Genomic DNA, 19,678 nt, shown 5'->3' with positions numbered 1-19,678 from the left:
TTGAAAGGAGCAAAAAAAGAATGAGATAATTCTATTTTGTCTCTCCTAAAACAAAAAGCGTTAGACGCATCACTTTCTAAAGTCGGAGAGGGGGGGGGGTAACCAACTTAAATTTTTCTCCATCTCTAGAAAGTGATGCACCTATATTTTTTGTTTTATGTAGTAGGATTAAAATTGGGAGAAAATAGCTTGTGGATCAGGATATTTTTTTATAAATAAAGCACCAGAATTGTCAAACTGTTTTAGTTGGGCTCTAACATCATAAAATAAGTGGTAAGCGTTGAAAACCTCTTAAAAAAGTTAATTGAAAGATTTTGATTTCCACTATATTCTCTTCAAAAAGCATTAAATTTGGCAGTTATATAAATTTGTTTATTTTTGTAAACTTACTTTAATTTTATTTCAGAAAAATATTTTCTTTTTATTTGTGATGATATTCTTAATTACATTTAGGGAGCATCAAAATATTTTAAGGTTTTTAATTGCCTCGAAGGTTTTTAATTAGTCCGGGGAACTGAGAAGCGTACATGGAGTCTGTTTTGGTGTTTTCAGATCCGCCTTTACCAGATATTTGTTAGATTTCCACAGCATTTTCTTCCCTCGCTTAAATATTAATTCTTGGATCCTAAGCTGTCTACTTTTTATAAATTTATTTTCGGCTAAAATTTTAAAATTATGCATAAAGAGTGGTAATTTTGGAACATTTTGTCTAAACAAATCATTGAAAAACTGTTTTAATAGACATAAGGGATTTAAATTCATGTTCTAAAATAACAGTGAAATATCAATGAAAATTATAATAACATATTATTTTCAACAAAATAACAATGAAATAGAATGGTTTGAACTGGTTAGGCATTAGCAAATTACAAAAATTCATAAGAAGCTAAAAAACGTCTCTGGCTCTATCTTACTTGGAGCTTTATAAAAAGGAAGTAAGTAATGCAACAACAAGTGCAATACTTTTCCGAGAACCACTATCATACATCCTCGTACTTGGTATTTCTACGTCTTGATGCTTGCATCAAAAAAATGGAGGATAAGGTCAAAAGTTATTCAGATTGTACGTTAACATGTTTTCCTGAACTCCCAGACAAAACAATAGTTTCATTCGAAAAGCAATATTAATATTGATTGTTCATCTGGAAGTCCTGTTGTTAGTCTAACTAAAAATATTTTGAGACATTTCAAAAGTTAAAATACCGTGCACCTTAATAGCTTTTAATCTAATGATCAGATTTTTACGCCCTAATGATTGGAGAGCCTTACCTGAAATATTAAAATTTGCTAATTAATTTATGAGGACTAAATTTTTTGTTAAAAAATCGGGTACAGAAATGTATTTTCTCTGAATGAACACTTTTATTATGATTTCAAAATATGGGGGTATGGCTACAATTTGGGAAATATGGCCCCATAGTTGATACCGTGGTCAAAAGTTTGGAACCCTTAAAGTTAACGCCTCTTGGAAATTTTGCCATGTGTTAGGAAGTATTTAGGAGAATCAAAATATTTATACACTCAATTATATGGTGGAGTGTATGAGTTTTTAGATCATTTTAAATGACAAAATTTAAAAGAAATTTGATTAAAAGTTTCTGAATAACGAAATTTCAAAACAAAGTTCTACTCTTAAATTTTTAGTTTGGATTGACATAATTAAAAAAATAATGTAAAAATTTGCAAAATTTACTATTTAAATTTTTTTTTCGAATATTACAATTTTTTTCGAATAATGCATGTATTGAATCTATCGAATAATGCATGTATAGAATCTAAATCCTTCATGAGAAAACAATGTACATTTGTTCAGGGGAAGAATGCGTTTTTTAAAAATCTAAACTCATAACTTAAAATTTCTTTCACTAAATTATTAATTAGCATATTAAAGGTTAGTCCTTTGAACCATATAGATTTTTACTTTATAACCGTCTTTGAACAGCCGACCAGGATGGAACTAACCCGCATTTGCGTTACATGGAGAGGAAGACCACGAGAGCCTCCCAAGGTTAGCCTGACGGCAAGGGGACTCTAACCCATGATCTCTAACACTGAGGATATTTCACGTCAGCACTGTGGTCAGTGCAAGCCGGATGCGGAATTCGTATCAATCAGCCATCGCCGGGATCGAACCCGGTTCACCTCATTGGAAGGCAAAAGCTCCATAACCATTTAGATTGCATTTTAATATATGAAAATCTGATCACTACGTCAAAAGTTGTTAGAGTAGTAGATTTTAATTTTGCGCATTCAACATAAATAAGACCGAAGATATTCAGGTTCAGTATTCCATTGTTGTTTTGAGCATTACATAACTATAATTTGTTTTAAAGTAGTATAATTACAAAAGTCAACTATTAAAAGGTTTTTTTTTCTTTTCTTATTTTTGACAACAGGGCATAAAAAGACATTTTTTCTGAAAAAAATAAGTTGTTCTTTTGCCGCTTATTTTGATACTTCTTATAAAAAGTGTAAACGAATGATTTTCTTATATTTTAACGTAGAGTCATAATCTTTTGATTAAAACAGTTAAATCGTCTCTAAATATTCCAAAATTTAAGAGATTGAAAATATTATGAGAATTATTAGATTTTTAAAATACTTTTATGTTTTTGATTCTTCTTAACAACTATAATTCGATTTTGTTTGTTGATTTTTTATACGCACGGACAAAGACGACCTTGGTCTATTTTTTTTCCATTATAGTAGAAAGTGTTTCTTATACAGGGCCATAATTTTTCTCTCAGAGTCACTACTTCCCAATACAAAAGTTTTGAGCCCCCAAATGATGGGCCTCTAAAAGACCTCGAATGAAACCTGTTTTCGGTGAATTCAATACTTTACAAACCTTCTTCTTTAGTAGCAAAGGATTTATATTTTTAAAAATTATGTCATACTGTGGACCACGAATGTGGAGAGAAAAAAGGAGGGCCAAAAAAGAAAAAAAAATTATAAATTAAAAAAAAAAAATGGAAATAAGTAAATAAATAAAAGCAAACAAATTAGGAAAAATCATGTCACGGACACATAGTTCACTTTTTCTATGCCTGTGATTCTACAATTTTCTTACCACTTCTTTCTGGTTTACGCAGAATAAAAGTTCAAAAGAAAAAAAACTGGAGATTAAAAATGTTTTTTAAGATACAAAATGGTGTTGTTAATTTTCTTTCTTTATTTTTCCTGCAATTTTTATTACTACTTATAATATACTTCCAGAATTATTAAACGCTGAATTTTATAATTTGCTGTCCCGCAGTGGACTGATCGTTAAGTCACGGTTCCCAGCAGATCTCCGAAGTCAAGCATCACTGGTTACGGTCAGTGTTGCGGTTGGATGACCACTTGGATTAGTCTGCGTAGGGACCGAGGGTGTGCGGTATTGGCCCTCGTTAAACTGTTCTACCGTAAAGTGTTCGAATTCGCGTACAGGTCGTCGGGATTCCGAACGAGGTGCTATCCCTTCTGCAGAGGATCAAAATTGTGATGGCATGTCATCGGATCACCCTCAGGGATGTTTCCCAGACCGTCGCCAATAGCCCATTGTGCAGCTCTAGTGCGACGTAAATTAACTACAACAATATAATTTGCTCTATTTATTTATTTTGGAAATAAAAAATTTTTAGCACTACTTAAAGTTATCAATCGCTATTTTTCTCAATCGAATTGAACGGAGCCGCAATGGCTAAGGGGATAGAGCGCTCGCCTTACAATGAGGCGAACTGGGTTCGAATCCCTATCGCTACGAATTCCGCATCCGGCTTGCACCGACCACAGTGCTGATGTGAAATATCCTTAGTGGTAGACGGATCACGGGTTAGAGTCACCTTGCCGTCAGGCTAACCGTGGGAGGTTCTCGTGGTCTTCCTCTCCATATAACGCAAATGCGGGTTAGTTCCATCAAAAAGTCCTCCGCGAAGGCAAACTTCTCCCAATACTCGATACAGGAGATCCCTTGTCTTCTGGATTGGGTTCAAAATTATAAGACTACGGAGTTGAACACTAGTAGTCGTAAATCCATAAAATTGGGTCGGCTGTTTAACGACGGTTATAAAATAAAATAAAAATCTAATTGAACGAAGCTTTTATATCCAACTTTTTTCGAAACATATTGTTCTATAAAATGAGTGTGTATAATCAAAAATGTGTAATAAATAAATAAAAATGAATAAAAATTAAAAAAAAGAAGCACCGGGATGAAGAAAATCTAATATCTAATCTAAAATCTCAAATGGCTGAAAATAAAAATTTCTTAATAATGCAGCGGCTAAAAATTTCATGAATTTTTTGTGGTTTTCCTCTAAATGTTACGAAATTACTAGTTAAGTAAAAAATAAAAAAGCTTTGAATATGTTGTTGTCTAATACTTTTCAGAATTAAATTCAAAATTGCAAAATAGGTATGAAAAGGATATAAATTATATTGTTGACAATGATACGTTGCACAATTTATTCATTATTGCTAAGGTTTTCGTGGTAAAATTTGTAATATCATCAAGTAACAAAGTATACATTTTAGTTCAAAGCTCAAGAGAAATGGAAATTATTTTATTATTCCTTCTAAGTTGTTCACTGTATTTAATCTAAACTATATTAAAAAATAAGTTTTTATTTCATAAATTTTTTGTATTTGGTATTTCATACTTTCTTCAATTTCAATTTGTAATAATTTTTTTCAAATTAAATTTTTTTTTTAGGAAATAAATCTTGTTTTTGGATTTAATTTATTTTTGATGTTTTTGAATCAAAAATGTTTAGATAGGCTTGCATAAATATGCATGTATTTTAATGAAAGACGCATATTTGATTTTTTTGACATCTGAATGAATATGTTTTTTTTTTTCTTTTTCGTTCCATGTTCTTCCTGAACTCATTAAAACCCTAAATACATCACTGAAACAATGGTAAAATTTACTTATATAAAGTATGGAGTTTGATTTTCAGTTAAAATCTATTAATTTAGAAACATAATTTTTCAACAACGTAAATGTAAATTTTGCATTTTTCTATTTGGAAAGAAAAAGAAAGATATATTTTTTAATGATTTTTGAAACATATTTGAATGAATGTTTCGATATTCTAATTTGTAAATTTGATTTCATAATAAATCTGATACTTATTAGTAATAGTAACTTATTATGCATTACTTATTATTTATTATTAAGTATATTTATTACTTAATATTATTGTGTTACTTATTATGTATTACTTATTATGTAATTTTTCCCAGCATAATTCCTAATTTTTACAAAGATCTGTATAACATTAATTGGTATACTTACGAAATTCTCCTTTTTTTTAAAATTTGTACAAGAAAAAAAAAGTGATAAATTAAAAATAGTAATTTATAATTTCCGTAGTTAATTTTTCGATTACAAAGGTTATACGATTATAAAAAGAACAGGAAAAATGTTGATGCATCTAATGAGAGATTAAATTTAGAAATCAGAAAGAATCAGAAAAGTGTAGTTTAAAGCACATTTATTGTTTTTTAAATAAAAATATGAAACATAATTTTAGTGTTTGCGTCCAACATAATAATTTTCCTTGTACTCATTTTTCTCTGTTGCTTACTTACTTGCCTTACAGCCCAACCAGGACTCAGTCCATGGCATTTTGGTCCCGTCATTTCGGTTGGAATACACAATTTTTTAGTTTCTTAAATTATTTATTTATTATTTCCAGTGAAAAAAAAACAGGAATCTTAAATGGTTATTAAGTATTTAAATATTATTAAGTGTGGAATTAGAAATTCAAATTATTAAGAATATTTACGAAAGATTGTCCACAATTTTTTAATGAAATAGCAAAAAAACTTTTTTAAGTTTCAATAAAAAATATGTTTCTTTTTATTTTTTATTCCATTATAATGCAATCTGGTGTCTCTTTTCAAATAATTCCTTTTCAAATGGGGGAAGAAGAAAAAAAGGAAAATGTTTGAAAAGAGGCTAAATGCTGGCAGCCAAAAATTAATAAAATAGAGATAAGAATTATTACAATTACTTTGGAATATTTTGCATATTTGAATTTTTTTTTTTTTTTTAAATTTCAATATCTAAAAGAAAAACAAAAATGACAAGGGAAGGAACGAAATAACGGCCCCGAAATGGCAAGGAGATCGAAACGACGGAACCAAAGCCTTGACGTACCTGTTCAAAAGACAGCGAAAATCCTTCAACCCTATTGCTCTTAGCATATTTTTTTTCTTATTTATTTACGTATAATTATTTTTCTTGTGTGCTTTTGTTCTCTAACGTTGTTAGTTAATTGTTCTAGTACAAGATCATGAAAATGTTTTTAACTTAGAATATTCTTCAACTTCTTTCAAGGAAACTGGAAGATGCAGGAATGCGAAAAGGGGTTCAAAATTACTATTTTTTTGTGGTTGCTATGAGATAAAAGTTTTCTGTGGATGTACTGAAAATAAAGGAAGCACAGGGGGAAATTCGTTGATCTTTCATTTTGTCTTTTATCAATTGTTATATGATTCCAAAAATATAGGGCAATTTTTTGGCCATTTTGCCACTTTCACCACCCATCTCGGTGCGATGCAGGCTGCTCTTGCTACCCCTTTCCCCATAGACCCGTTCTTAGGCTAACACGCTTAACTGATACAGATTTTTAAGAGTTTGCATTATGACTCAATGTATGATTAATTTTAGCTAATTATGATCAACGAGCCCAAAGATACCCATTTCCTCCAGACCCCATTACTTTTAAATCCAGTCTTGATTCTGTACAAAAATATAGACTGGACTGCCAAAACTACGGCCTGGGTGGGCCAAAGTCTGTCATTGAACATTCATTTTGCTAAAAATAGATAGGACAAACTAGTTAACTAGTGGAGAAAAAAAGTTTTTAACTGCTTTTTTTTGTAAGTATTATAAATTTCGAGTAAAATTTAAACTAACATTAAAATTCCAAAATCTAAGGTTAAGGTAAGGTGTCAAAAGATTTAAATCTTTAAACAGTTTCATTTTTTTTTCTTCAGAATATTTTATTTTCAAAACTGAGATATGTTAAAAGAAAATGTAATTCAAAGATTTATTTACAAATTAAGTTTGATTGATTGATTGATTTGTTCATTTACGTCGCACTAGAGCTGCGCAATGAGCTATTGGCGACGGTCTGGGAAACATCCCTGAGGATGATTCGAAGACATGCCATCACAATTTTGATCCTCCGCAGAGGGGATGGCACCCCCGCTTCGGTAGTTCGACGACCTGCACGCGAAGTCGAGCATTTTACGGTAGAACAGTTTAACGAGGACCAATACCGCACACCCTCGGTCCCTACGCAGATTGATCCAAGTGGTCACCCACTCGCACACTGACCGCAGCCAGTGATGCTTGACTTCGGTGATCTGCGGGGAACCGTGTCTTAACGATCAGTCCACTGCGGGACTTACAAATTAAGAGTGGAGGCACTTTATACACAGTTTAAAATAAATAAATAGATAATTTTTCAACAGGAGTGAAAACCTGCTGCAATTTATTATTATTTTTTAAAACAAAGACAAAGTATATTTAATTTTACGTGTTATGATAAATTAATTAATTCGAAAAATTAATGCATTACTTTGAAAACAAAAATTTCTATACTCAGTCTTTTAATTTTTACAACGAATCAATATAAACTAAGGAATTAAGCTATAATATAAAAAACGAATTCATTGCGACCCCTGAAAATAAAAATTTGTATTCTGCAACCCTTTTTCCATTGGCAGTAATAATCTGTGTGATAGAATCAGAAATAAATGAGCTATAGGATAAAGTTAAGGATAAATATAGGGAAGTAAAAGGAGTGCTCTGTAGACTGGTTAGCCAGTTCACAAAGCATTCAAAGGGCTAAGAGTGATGCTAAGTCGAGCTAAGAGTGATGCTTTTAGAATTGAGTAACACGAGGAAATACTAAATTTAGTGACAAAATGTCAGACAAAGTGCTGCTCAAATGTCATGAGAAGTAACTCTTGGATTAATTTTAATTACTAGGAGGCTCCGCCCCCTGAACGCTAACGCTCGCCAACCCCCGAGAATTGCCACGCAATCCTATGTGGTTCACGCCGTGAACCATGGCTCGCTGCGCTCGCTCGCCAATGAACACAATGTTCTAGCACAAAGACATAGTATTTTATCATCAAAGACATAGTATTGTACTTATGTAGAAGAATTCTATCAATGTTCTTATTGGCTTTTAAAAAAGTATATTAGCTATCTGGATTGTACATGGTGAAAAAATCAAAACATTGGCTAAATGAGGAACATATTAGCAAAATAAATTATCAAATATTGCAGTTACTCGCCTAAATTCAACTAAATGTGTATAATAAATTAGTTAATGCTAGAAATTCAGAAAGTTTAAGAAAAAAATTTTATCATTTAAAAATATAAACTTTAAACCCTAACTTTTCCTTGTGAGATAATAACCCTCAAAAAGTCTTTCATTTTCAAGAACACAAAAATTTGTTTTATCGCCAAATGAAATATTTTTTGGTGATCAGCATTATTGAAATCAATTTCTATATTAATTAACATTTGTGATAAAGTACATAACATTCGATAATTTCGTGCCTCAATCGAATTATCACTTAATAATTTTTGCAGCAACTCGGGAATGTCCATTAGTGTAGGCAAATTAATTTTTCCATCGTGGCAGCATTTCGTATATTTGCCAGAAGAATTTCTTTCTTTGGCCCAGAGAAGTAAGCATTACAATAACTACATTGTTCCGTCATTGAGCCAATATTATACTCCTCGACATCTACTGTTACATCTTGAACAGTTATTATTGCACTTGATCTCTGCAATCTACGTTACATTACGTTAAAATACATTCCTCAACACTTCCTCGGGCTCTTCGAACACGTTTTCTTTCATTACGTTTAAAAGCCCTAGCAGCTTCACTAATATTCTGCATTTTAAAGCGTGAAAATTCAATGCATAAATTAACGCGAATTATAAAAAATTTCAATGCATTCAATACACACACTTAGACGTTTTTTATACGTTTAGGTAGCTCCCAGTAGAAAAATATCAATTCAACTGCGGCCTTTTAAAGCATTCTCACTTCAATTAATTAATTCCTAATTGAGTTTAAATTAAATATTATCATGTTTTTAGGGCATGAATCTGAATTGAACAACCTGATAATGCTCACTCTGGTTATTGTTTCCGTTTTTAAAAGCGCTATATGTTGAGCCACCTGAGCTGGATTTGGCATGTGCTATTTATAGCAGCAATCATTGGTCGATTTTCTAACGTTGCCATTCGGGGAGTTGTAATGAGGCTTTTTTTTGGTGCCGTGTAAGAGAAATATATATATAGATTTCATAAACAAATATACTAGATTCGTGAGCCCTGATCCAATATACGTTTTATTGTGATTTTTTTTTATATCGTTTGTTTACAATTATCCATCCTGTTTATTAGAGTTTGACACAAACAGCAACCATTGGACCATATATTTCAATGTACGCACTCATTCTGTTACTAAAATTCGTACTGCTGTATGTTACTCTGTCCCAGTCGTACCCATCTTTCGCGCTACTTTACATTCAGTTGAAATGCTGTCATGAGAACATGTTATTCAGGTATAGGCGATTTGCGGGGCACTCCTCTTAGCTTAATTTATAACCCTGAAGGGTGGCTGGCACTGCTATCGCTGTTGTATTCGTAACAACGCGTAACCGTTTTCCATTTGGGCAACTTTTATAAATCGAATAGTTAACATCATCATCACACAACCATGGCCAAAAAGCACCTAGCTCTATTTTTAACGGCTATGGTGAGAATGCCATGTAATTTTGATCCAGGTCAGACGAAGTGAAGAGCGCCTGAGCTGGTACCCCTTTCCCTAAATTTCCACATCACAATCAATGAGAGGCAAGATGTTTATTGTTTTATTGAAATTACATACATTTGCCGGCTTGTTTGCTCAAGTGAGGCTTATAAGTCTTTATCAAGTAGAAGGACAAATGGAACAATTTAGAGAAGGACTTCACAAAGAATATATCCAGGGTTACGGTGGAATTCGAACGCGCCACCTCCAAGCTTCGCACAGCGTATGGCGGGCGATATCGCTCTGCCATTGCAAAAGTTTTTTTTTAACAATAACTTACAACATTTTTTTTTAATCACAAAGCTGACAAAAATTATCTCCAGGGGCTGTTTGGTTCGCATGCTAATGAGAATAGGATTGGTAGAAAATATTTATCCTCAAAAAATTTGCCAATCAGATTTATGCTCGTCTGTATCCGCAATCATATTAAATTAAGCTGATCAGCGTCCTCAAGAAGCTAAAAAACTTTGAAAATTTACTGCTTTATCTTTCCAAATTAGTACGCCCCACAGTGGACTGCAAACACGGTTCGAAGTAGAACACTGAAGTCAAGAATCACTGGCTGCGGTCAGTAAGCGGGTGTTTGACAACTTTGATCAATGCGCATAAGGACCGAGGGTGCATGGTATCGGTCGTCATTAAACTGTTCTACCGTAAAGTGCTCGATTTCATGCGTAAGTCGTCGATCTACCAAAGCAGGGGAGCTATCCTTTCTGCAGAGGATCAAAATTGCGATGGCATGTTTTTGGATCATCCTCAGGGATGTTTCCCGAAGTCAAGCATCACTGGCTACGGTCAGTGTGCGGGTGGGTGACCACTTGGATCAGTCTGCGTAGGGACCGAGGGTGTGCGGTATTGGTCCTCGTTAAACTGTTCTACCGTTAAAGTGCTCGACTTCGCGAGCAGGTCGTCAGGTTACCGAAGTGGGGGTGCCATCCCCTCTGCAGAGGATCAAAATTGTGATGGCATGTCTTCGGATCATCCTCAGGGGTGTTTCCCAGACTGTCGCCAATAGCCCATTGTACAGCTCCAGTATGACGTAAATTAACTACAACAACAACAGGGATGTTTCCCAAATCGTCGCCAGTAGCCCATTGTGCAGCTCTAGTGCGACGTAAATAAAGTACCTACTTACCAAATTAATATTCTCAGAACAGAGATTCCTCTCAGGGATTTTCTAACAAAATATTTTGCAAATTTTTTTAAAAGGTGAAGTGGTGAGTTTTTGAGTGTTCTTTTAGAAATTTTGCATCCAGATAGGTATTCTTAACATAGATATAGAGGGGGTATTGTAATCCCTGACATAAACGAACGAGGGGGAAAAAAAAGAGAGAGAAAAAAGGAAAGAAAAACCAACCACAACCTTAACTTTCACTTTTGACAGCTTTGAAGGGGGAAGGGATGAAAGGGTTGTATAAGCTTGTTTGTTTATTTTTATCATATCGTTCATAGATGCTCGATATTTACGTTATTACGTTGTATAGGCTATCGCTATAATTGATCTTAAACATGTTTATAAAATGAAATCTACGCAATCTTCTATATATATTATAATACTTATAATATGAAATGATGAATTTTTCACGCCGCTCTAAAAAACTACGTTCATCAAATACTATTGTAAATACTCTGTGCAATAATGCTCTTTATGGTGAATTGTGCAGATCTTTATATCAGGTTTGTTGACTGAATTACTTTAACTATTTATTTTTATAATTTATGTTAAATACAATTCCTAGAAATTTGTTTAGCAAAAAATTTAGCTCAGTCACAAAAGCATCATTAAAGAAAACTAATTTATAAATATAATACTTGCTCTTGATATTGTAAAAATTGCATTTTTTTAAAAATTAAAATTCTTCGGCTTACTAACCTTAAAATCAACCTTTTGAATTTATTTTTTGTCTCATTTACGGCATTCACAACCTTGAGATTCAAGTCTAGAGTATATAATTATGTAAAAAGCTCAAAGTCTTGTAAAAAATTAAGTAGAAAACTTAACCTTTATCTCAAGAGTTTTTAATGGATTGTATATTAAATGTTAATTAAAATATCCATTTTAGTTTTAAAATTTTTAAGACATTTGTGTTTAAAGACATTTTTATTTTACCTATTAGGTTCGTTTCTCTATATAAAAAAAGACTTATATGGTTTAATATTTTCAATATAAAATTCAAAATATAAACCATAGAATTAAACTTTGATATTTTTAAATTCTAATAAAGTACTTTTGATTGTGAAAATAGCTTATCATTAATGCAGTCTAATTGTACTAGGATAACAAAATTGGTTTGTTTTACTTCAATGTCATTGTTTTGTAAGTGTATAGTTTATTCCTACCTATTTTATTCTCCCAAACCATGTTCAATTGTATTTTTATGAAATATATTATTAGTGTTGATTACAATTTTCAACCAAATTTTTACATATTCTTCTATTTTAATAAATTTATCAAGTTTCAATCTATAATTAACTTTATTCAATCTATAGTTAACTTTATTAAATAACATTTTGAAACTTAAGTAAATGTTACATTTCTCTATAGCTAGTATTTTTAATATAAACGATAATTTTATATTTGATTACACTTGAATTTAACATATTTTTCTTTATGCACACATTACCTTTTTGTTATACTAAACCAGAATTTTTAAAGTAAATAATTCTGAGGAGTATTTAAAATCAAGCTATATTCTATATTAATAATACTAGGATGTACTTAAAGTATACCAGCATGCATAGTTAGCAACAGATATGTCATTTCATTTCATTCACCATTTGTTCTCATTGATTATATTTTAGGTATTTGTTGGATATTTAGTTTAAATTTATTTCCTTTATCCTTATAGGTTTCTCAACTTTGCCTCAAAAATTATGAAAACTATAATAATTGCAACTTAAGTGAATTGTGTTGTATTGTTAAAAAGCTTGATGATACATTAGTGTGTTGGAGTTCTACAAAAGCTGATGTATTGCAAGTATTTTGGGTAAAATTACTTTTTATATTTGTTTCTTGTTAAGTTTTAAGTATGTTCTTGTTAAGTATATTACAGCATAATTAGTTCATTTTAAATAAGTGATTGTCGAAAACTCAACCTTTGTTCTATATTGGATCATAAAAATTTATATATTTGGAGCCAACACTTATAGTGTAATTTTGTAATCTTGAAAACGGAAAGTATTTTTTTGCTTTCTATAACTAAGCAGAATGTGTGATATTTCAAGTAAATATTAACTTCTGTACTTAGGCACAATACAGATAATAAAAATATTTAGGGTGAAAGGAAAATTAGTCCAAACAATTTTAGGCATAAGATCTTGAATTATTTTATTGCTGTACATCAAATGAATCTGAACATTGAAATAAAAAATATATTAACTAAGTTAGGTAATTGTTGCTTAAGTTGTCATAAAAAAAAGTTGTTAGGATAAATGAATTGCCCATCAATACTTTTTACCTGATCTAATAATTAAAAAAAAGTAAATAAAAACATTTTATGTACTGCTTGAATTATGAATGATTGGACTATTAATTTTCACCATAATTTTTATGAATATTAAAAGATTTTCAATAACTTTTTTATAATTTTTTTCTCTGTATTTTCACTACATCATGAACTATTGCAAAAAGTTCTGCTGGACCATAGGTTGTACTTACCTGATTTGATTATATTAAAATAAACATTTATTCATTACCGTAACATTTAATTTATATTACATTTAGAGTATAGAGCTGGTTATTTTGAATGAATATATTAAATTAAATTGATTAATGTTTGGCTAAGATTTCATTGATTTTAATTACATGATAAAACCATCCTTTTTTGTTCTTTTGGTTAAGGTGTTAGGTTTATTTTACTATTCAACTTAAATAGAACATTTGTATATTTCTTTTTTAGTATTTAAAAATAAATATTGATTCATAGTATGCCTATAAAATTCCTATTTTCCTATTTCATAGGATTTAAATCAAGAGCTTCAAGAACTTGAAAAGAAAGATGTGGCAGATAATGAAGACACATGTACAAATAAAGAAGAAATCCTATATTTTAAGCATTTCATTCTTGAGCATGCAGTCAAGGTATTTTATATGTTTTTTTTTTTACCCTTTGAAGAATTTTTTTAAAATTTTAAGTTAGTACTTAAAAACGTATTCACGTCACTGTGTATGTAAAGACTTGTATAATGAAAGAGAATTTATATGACTTGAGGGGATAAAGCACTTGCCTTAAATTAATGGCAATCCAAATTCAAGTTGGTCAATCGTATTTTGCTCTTGTTATGCATTGACCAGAGTGAGGATGTAAAATATCCCAAATGGTAGAAAGATAGAACAATGGTTAGAATCCTCTTGGAATTGGGCTAACTGTGGGATGCTTTTGTGTTTTTCCTTTCCACGTAACACAAATATAAATTCATTAATTTGTCTTACATCATGGTACTTATTCTCAAGCAAAGAGTATAATTTTCATGTCTACAAAAAAACTGTTATTAGAGATTTGTTTTAGCATCTGGTCTTGCTCACTCAATTTCTCTATTTTACTTTACTTACTTCAAATTATAATTTTACCTGATACTTTGACTGACTTTTTTTATTAATTATATAATAATGTCATAATAATTAAAACTAATTTATCCGTCTAGATATTATGGAGGTTCATTTTAGCCTTTTCATTGTTTCCCATGAAAACACAAGGCATTTGTAAGTATATTTTAATTCCTTTTATAAAATTATCAATTTATGAAAGTTTATCACTCTCATAAACTTTTAAATGTGATATATTTATAGCATTTCCTTTTAGCGAAAAGGGAAACCACAATGATCAAACTGAGCTACAATAATGTATAAATTTACGAAATAACAAAAAGTTATATAACTAACTGATTACTTAAGGAAAAACGTATGATTAGATGTGTAAAGTGTCTATTTTTATTGTGAAGTATTGGTATTTTTAAATAAAGTTTTTTTAAAAATTTTTATTGAGTAAGTTTTTAATTCCAACTGTCAAGTAATTTGGAAAAATATGAAGAAAAAAAAAAGGCATAGGAAAATACAGTTGTAATAAAAGTACCCAAGCCCTCTCTCTCTAGTTTTAATTTAAGAAACCATTTAAAAGTTTAACCAAAAGAATAATTTAACATATTTCTCTGCAAAATGTTCATATTTTATTATACTTTTAGATATATTGTTATTACGTGAAATCATGGATATTTTGTATGCAATTTTGCAACTTTTAGTGATGATATGTTGATTTTCATAAAATTTCTGTTGAACATATATTTCAGTTTGATAGCTTCCTTTTATTAAACTATTTATTAGTTCAAATTTTTCTTTTTACTTTTATTGAGCCTGTTATGCTTATCACCATTATTAAATAATGTCATTGGGGATTTCTATTTTTCGATTGTTACAGACTAAGGCATATAACATTTGGTTCATGTTCTAAAATTTTAAAATATAAGTTGCAAATTATAGCTTGGATATTCAAATTATGTGATATACAAATATTCTATTGAATTATTATGTGGATACAAATATTCTATTGGTCTATAAAAAACAAAAAAAAATTTTTAATCTGCAATTATTTAGTTTCTATCTAGTATTTTGAATGTTTTGTAGTTAATATAAATTTTAAAATTTTTAGTTTTGTAAATTTATTATAATGGTGAAAACAGATTTTTTGTGACTTAATAGTATTATTTTGAAATATTTTCAGTTGTAGAAAAGGAATCTTTACAGTTGAAGAGTATTGCTCTAGAAGTTTTACATAACATTTTGTCAACGGTAAGATTAATTCAAACATAATCTTTGTTTTTTATTTTAATTATAATTATATTTAAAAATTGTTAATTATTTTTAGAAAAAGAAAATTTTGCAACATACATTGCCAAAAAATATATTTTTAAAGGGGGAAGCAGTATTAAAAAAATGTATTACAAATTTTTATGTAATTTCTGTTTTGATGCAGATGACTATGTTTGTTGATTTGTAGATGAGTGCGACAAGCTCTTTACTTTCGTTTACAGCTCTGTATTTTATGTTTGTTAATAACATTGAAACAACTACTTCTTAACCAAATTTGAAGTTCAATATGTGTTTAAATGTAAACTAACCTGTCAATTGAAAATGTTCATGTGTAATAATTTTTGAAAATTAAATTTTTCAGTAATTTTTATAAACATTTTACCCTACAATGAATAGTTAGGTTATTTGTTTACTATAAAGATTCTTTAAAATTATTTTTAATAAATCAAAATTTGTAAGTTGATATATTTGTTATTAATTTATTAAATGTTACCTTTGATAAAAAAAAGAGGATTTTCTGTTGCCCATTTTATTCAAAGAAAGAAATAAGGGCAAAATTAGAGAAGAACCAGGTTCATTATCAAATTTTATTTCATGTTAGTTTAATTTCGCTGTATGTAATATCGAATAGCTAATGTAAATCTGTTAATTGTATGTGCGACAGCTTGTTCTCCTTTGATGAAATTAAAGTAATTAGCAGTTAGCTGGGATGGCTCAGGGGATAGAGCACTGAGCTCTCAATGAGACAAACCAGGTTCAAATCCTTCTAATTACTAATCGATTGAAATACTATCCCCCAGCACACTCTAGCCACGGTGCTGACATTAAATACTACCAGTTATAGACCAATCATGGGGTAGAATTCCCTTGCTGTTTGGCAAATTGTGGGAAGTTTTTATTGTTCTTCTTCCAATGCAAAACATTATGAGTTAGTTCTATCAAAAATCCTCCTCAAAAAAGTTTGTCCCATTGCTTGAACTAGGAGTACCTTTATTTTCTGAGTTGGGTTTGAATGGTGTTAATCATTGATAGCTAGATACCCGAAATGGGTTAATTGTACAAAGTTGTTTATAAAGTAAAATCATTTACAGAAGCAATGAAGAAACACAAAATCATATTTTCTATATTTCTTGAAATTGGATGAATTAAAAAAAAAAAAATACATGAAGGGAAAAAGGAATATTTAATAGTTTGCTTTTATAGTAAAATTGTTTTTTCATCAATGATGGTTTGATATATATGCATATAAAACATTTTTGTTTAATTTTTTAAAGACTGAAGGATTAGCGGAACAGAGTGCAGAAGATAAGAATGTACTAAACTGTATTTTTTCCTACCTGCAATTTAAAGAAACTTGTTTTCCGGCTTGCAAAGTTATTGAGTGCTTAATTCTTGCAAGAAAATCTGCTCTTGATTTATCTTCAATCAGTAAGAAAAAAATCTTGTTTAATTTTTTAAAATTCTATTTATAAAAGTGATGCTTGTTAGGAAACATTTATAATACTTGTTATGAGAAAGTCATCTGTTATGAAATAATTACATTTATTAAAACCTAATAAAGTAGTCACATAAATTAATAAAAAGAAATTATTTATATATATATTTAGCTGCTAAATAGGAGTAGCACATATTGATAGCATTTATAGAACATTTATTTCATTTCAATACATAAAATCTAAATTGTTTATATAATAAAAAATTTTAAATTTTGTTTAATTACTAAAAGTAAGACCAAGTGTATTTAATAAATAATGTATTGAAAAGTACTTAAACTATTATTATTTTTTTGTACATACTTTGATTAATTAAAAGTTTAATTGTAGTCTGAAAAACTTCCACTTCAATATTTCACCTCTAGTTAAATCAAAAAACAAATCTTGTCTTTGTGTTAAAAAACTTCCAATATTTTGCTTACTATAATTTTTGACTTTGCAATACAATCTATGTTATATAGTATAAATTTTACATTAAAATTTTTATTTTTGTTGAAGCCTTTATGTGAAACCTGAAAAATAATATAAAAAAGTTTTTACTGAATTATTTAACTCCTGAAACTTATTCATTATTTCATTCATTAGTTAATTAGTTTTATATGAAAAAAAGGTTTAATAAAAAATATTTAATAATTAAAATTTGCTTATTATGAAGTTTTATGAAATAATTATTTTCATTAAACTGATAATTTAATTTCTGTTTAGAAAATTTGAAAGAAATCGTTCTGGGTTTTGAAGATGTGCAGCTTGGAAATTTCTGTAAAATTCTAGCCATTACTTTGTCTGAATTAGATATGTATGAAAATAAAACTTCATGTAAGTTTCAAATTTTCTAAGATTTCTCTATTTACATAATCTATACTTAATTTCAGTATTAGTACTACTTTATTGTTCTAGTGTTATCCTTATTTCCATTTATAGTTTTTAAATTTTGTTGTATCTCACTCAATCACCTTATTTAATATTTCAGTACATGCCCAAACCAAAGAAAAAAAGAATCAAAACTTTTTTGTAAGAGACGTGAATCAAGGTAAGTTGATCTTTTTTGAAAAGGTATTTAATGAATATGAATGCATGAATAAGTGACTCTATTTAATCACATTATTAAATGTTCAAACTGAAACATTGCAAGAGTGAAACAAAAACAGTTATTAGAGTTATGAAAACTAAGGCCATATTTACCGAGTTCGGGGAAGAAAAAGTTAATTGACTCAATGTTGGAAATGCTTGTGGCTTAGTTAAAATTTCTTACATGAAAAGTAGTGCAATGTTTTTTAAATTTTTTTTTTTTTTAAATGGCAAAAAATTATTTTTTTTTAAATGGCAAAAAATTATTTTTTTTTTTATAAAAAATTTTTCTTTAGTATATTGGTAGTTTGGAATAATAAAAAAACTGATAAAACAATTTGAAGTTAATATTTTACCATAGTTGGAAAATTTCATTTATCAAAATCAAAGTGTATAAAATTTAAACATTTTGTATTTTGGGAAAAGATTATTTTATGATGCTAAAGTCAATACTAAATCATTCTTCGTAAAATTTAAAAAAATATGTAAAGTATGAAAAAGTAAATGTATTCCATGGAATTTAATTTTATATTGAAAAATTAGTAAAAGAGAAATGAAGCTTTTAATATTAAGTGTAATCTGAGGAAAAGAATAACCAAAATATTGAAATTAAAAATAGAGGGACAAAAATGTCACACAAATTATGTTGATATATATTTGTCTGGAATAAATAAGCCTTCATATACTTTAAAGTTCTTTTTTTTTTTTTAATTCTTCCTAAGTTTTTGGTTAAAAGGACAGTTTAATATTTTTTGGCAATTTCTCTTAATTTTGTCCATTACCCATCAAAAAAATGTATTATTAATCTACTGCAAGGAAAAATATGGGAAATTATACATGTGAAATAGTTAAATTAAAATACAGCAGAAAATTTAATGAAATGTTGGTTTTTCAGAAATTTATTCACACATTTTATAGGAACAGTCACATTCAATGTTGTCACAACTAGATTTCCCCTCAAGTGGCCGTATTTTTCCCAAAATCATCGTTAGTTGAATGACCAAATTGTTTGAATTTTTAAAAAAAGTTTTTTTTTCTTTGTGACTAGTCTGACTAATTTTGATAACACGACAGGTTTGAATTTTATTATTATGTTTTTTTTTTAATTATTTACTTTTTTGTTATAGATGTTGTACTGAAAATCCCAAACATACTATCGAGACTTGTGAATATAGCTTGTGCTAAACCTTGTAAGTATACCTTGACTTTAGACCTTAAAATTTGATAAATCTTATTTCTGGAATTCAAAATAAATGACCTTTTAAGTTAAATATAAATTTCGAAGTAAAATAGAATTACAAATGTAGTGTACATCATAAGAATTATTGCAGCTTATTATTATTATTAATATTTTTGTTATGGCAGTTTTGAAATATACTTTCATTTAAAAAAATTTTTTATTGACGTTTGAGTGTCTTTATTTTCTTAATCATCTATTACCTCCTAAAATAAATAAGGAAATTGATAAAATTTATTTT

At 29.2% G+C, this 19,678-nt stretch overlaps 1 protein-coding gene across 1 annotated transcript in view; it reads left to right on the top strand.

The window, feature by feature from the left end:
- Window positions 1-11,190: 11,190 nt before the first annotated feature.
- LOC107452422 (short transient receptor potential channel 4-associated protein) overlaps window positions 11,191-19,678 on the top strand; it is a 28,810-nt gene continuing 20,322 nt past the window's right edge. Inside the window, exons 1-9 of the mRNA XM_016068897.4 lie at window positions 11,191-11,510; window positions 12,683-12,820; window positions 13,795-13,914; window positions 14,478-14,535; window positions 15,551-15,618; window positions 16,914-17,067; window positions 17,838-17,948; window positions 18,103-18,162; window positions 19,328-19,390. Coding sequence (XP_015924383.3) covers window positions 11,403-11,510; window positions 12,683-12,820; window positions 13,795-13,914; window positions 14,478-14,535; window positions 15,551-15,618; window positions 16,914-17,067; window positions 17,838-17,948; window positions 18,103-18,162; window positions 19,328-19,390 — 880 coding nt within the window. The 5' untranslated portion in view covers window positions 11,191-11,402. The remainder of the gene's footprint in view (window positions 11,511-12,682; window positions 12,821-13,794; window positions 13,915-14,477; window positions 14,536-15,550; window positions 15,619-16,913; window positions 17,068-17,837; window positions 17,949-18,102; window positions 18,163-19,327; window positions 19,391-19,678) is intronic.

The sequence above is a fragment of the Parasteatoda tepidariorum genome, chromosome 3, assembly GCF_982258835.1.
Source record: "Parasteatoda tepidariorum strain Cologne lab strain chromosome 3, Ptep-v5.0, whole genome shotgun sequence".
Taxonomy (NCBI): Eukaryota; Metazoa; Arthropoda; class Arachnida; order Araneae; family Theridiidae; genus Parasteatoda; species Parasteatoda tepidariorum.
Note: the sequence above shows the minus strand (reverse complement) of the source record. Positions and strands in the feature narration are given on the sequence as shown.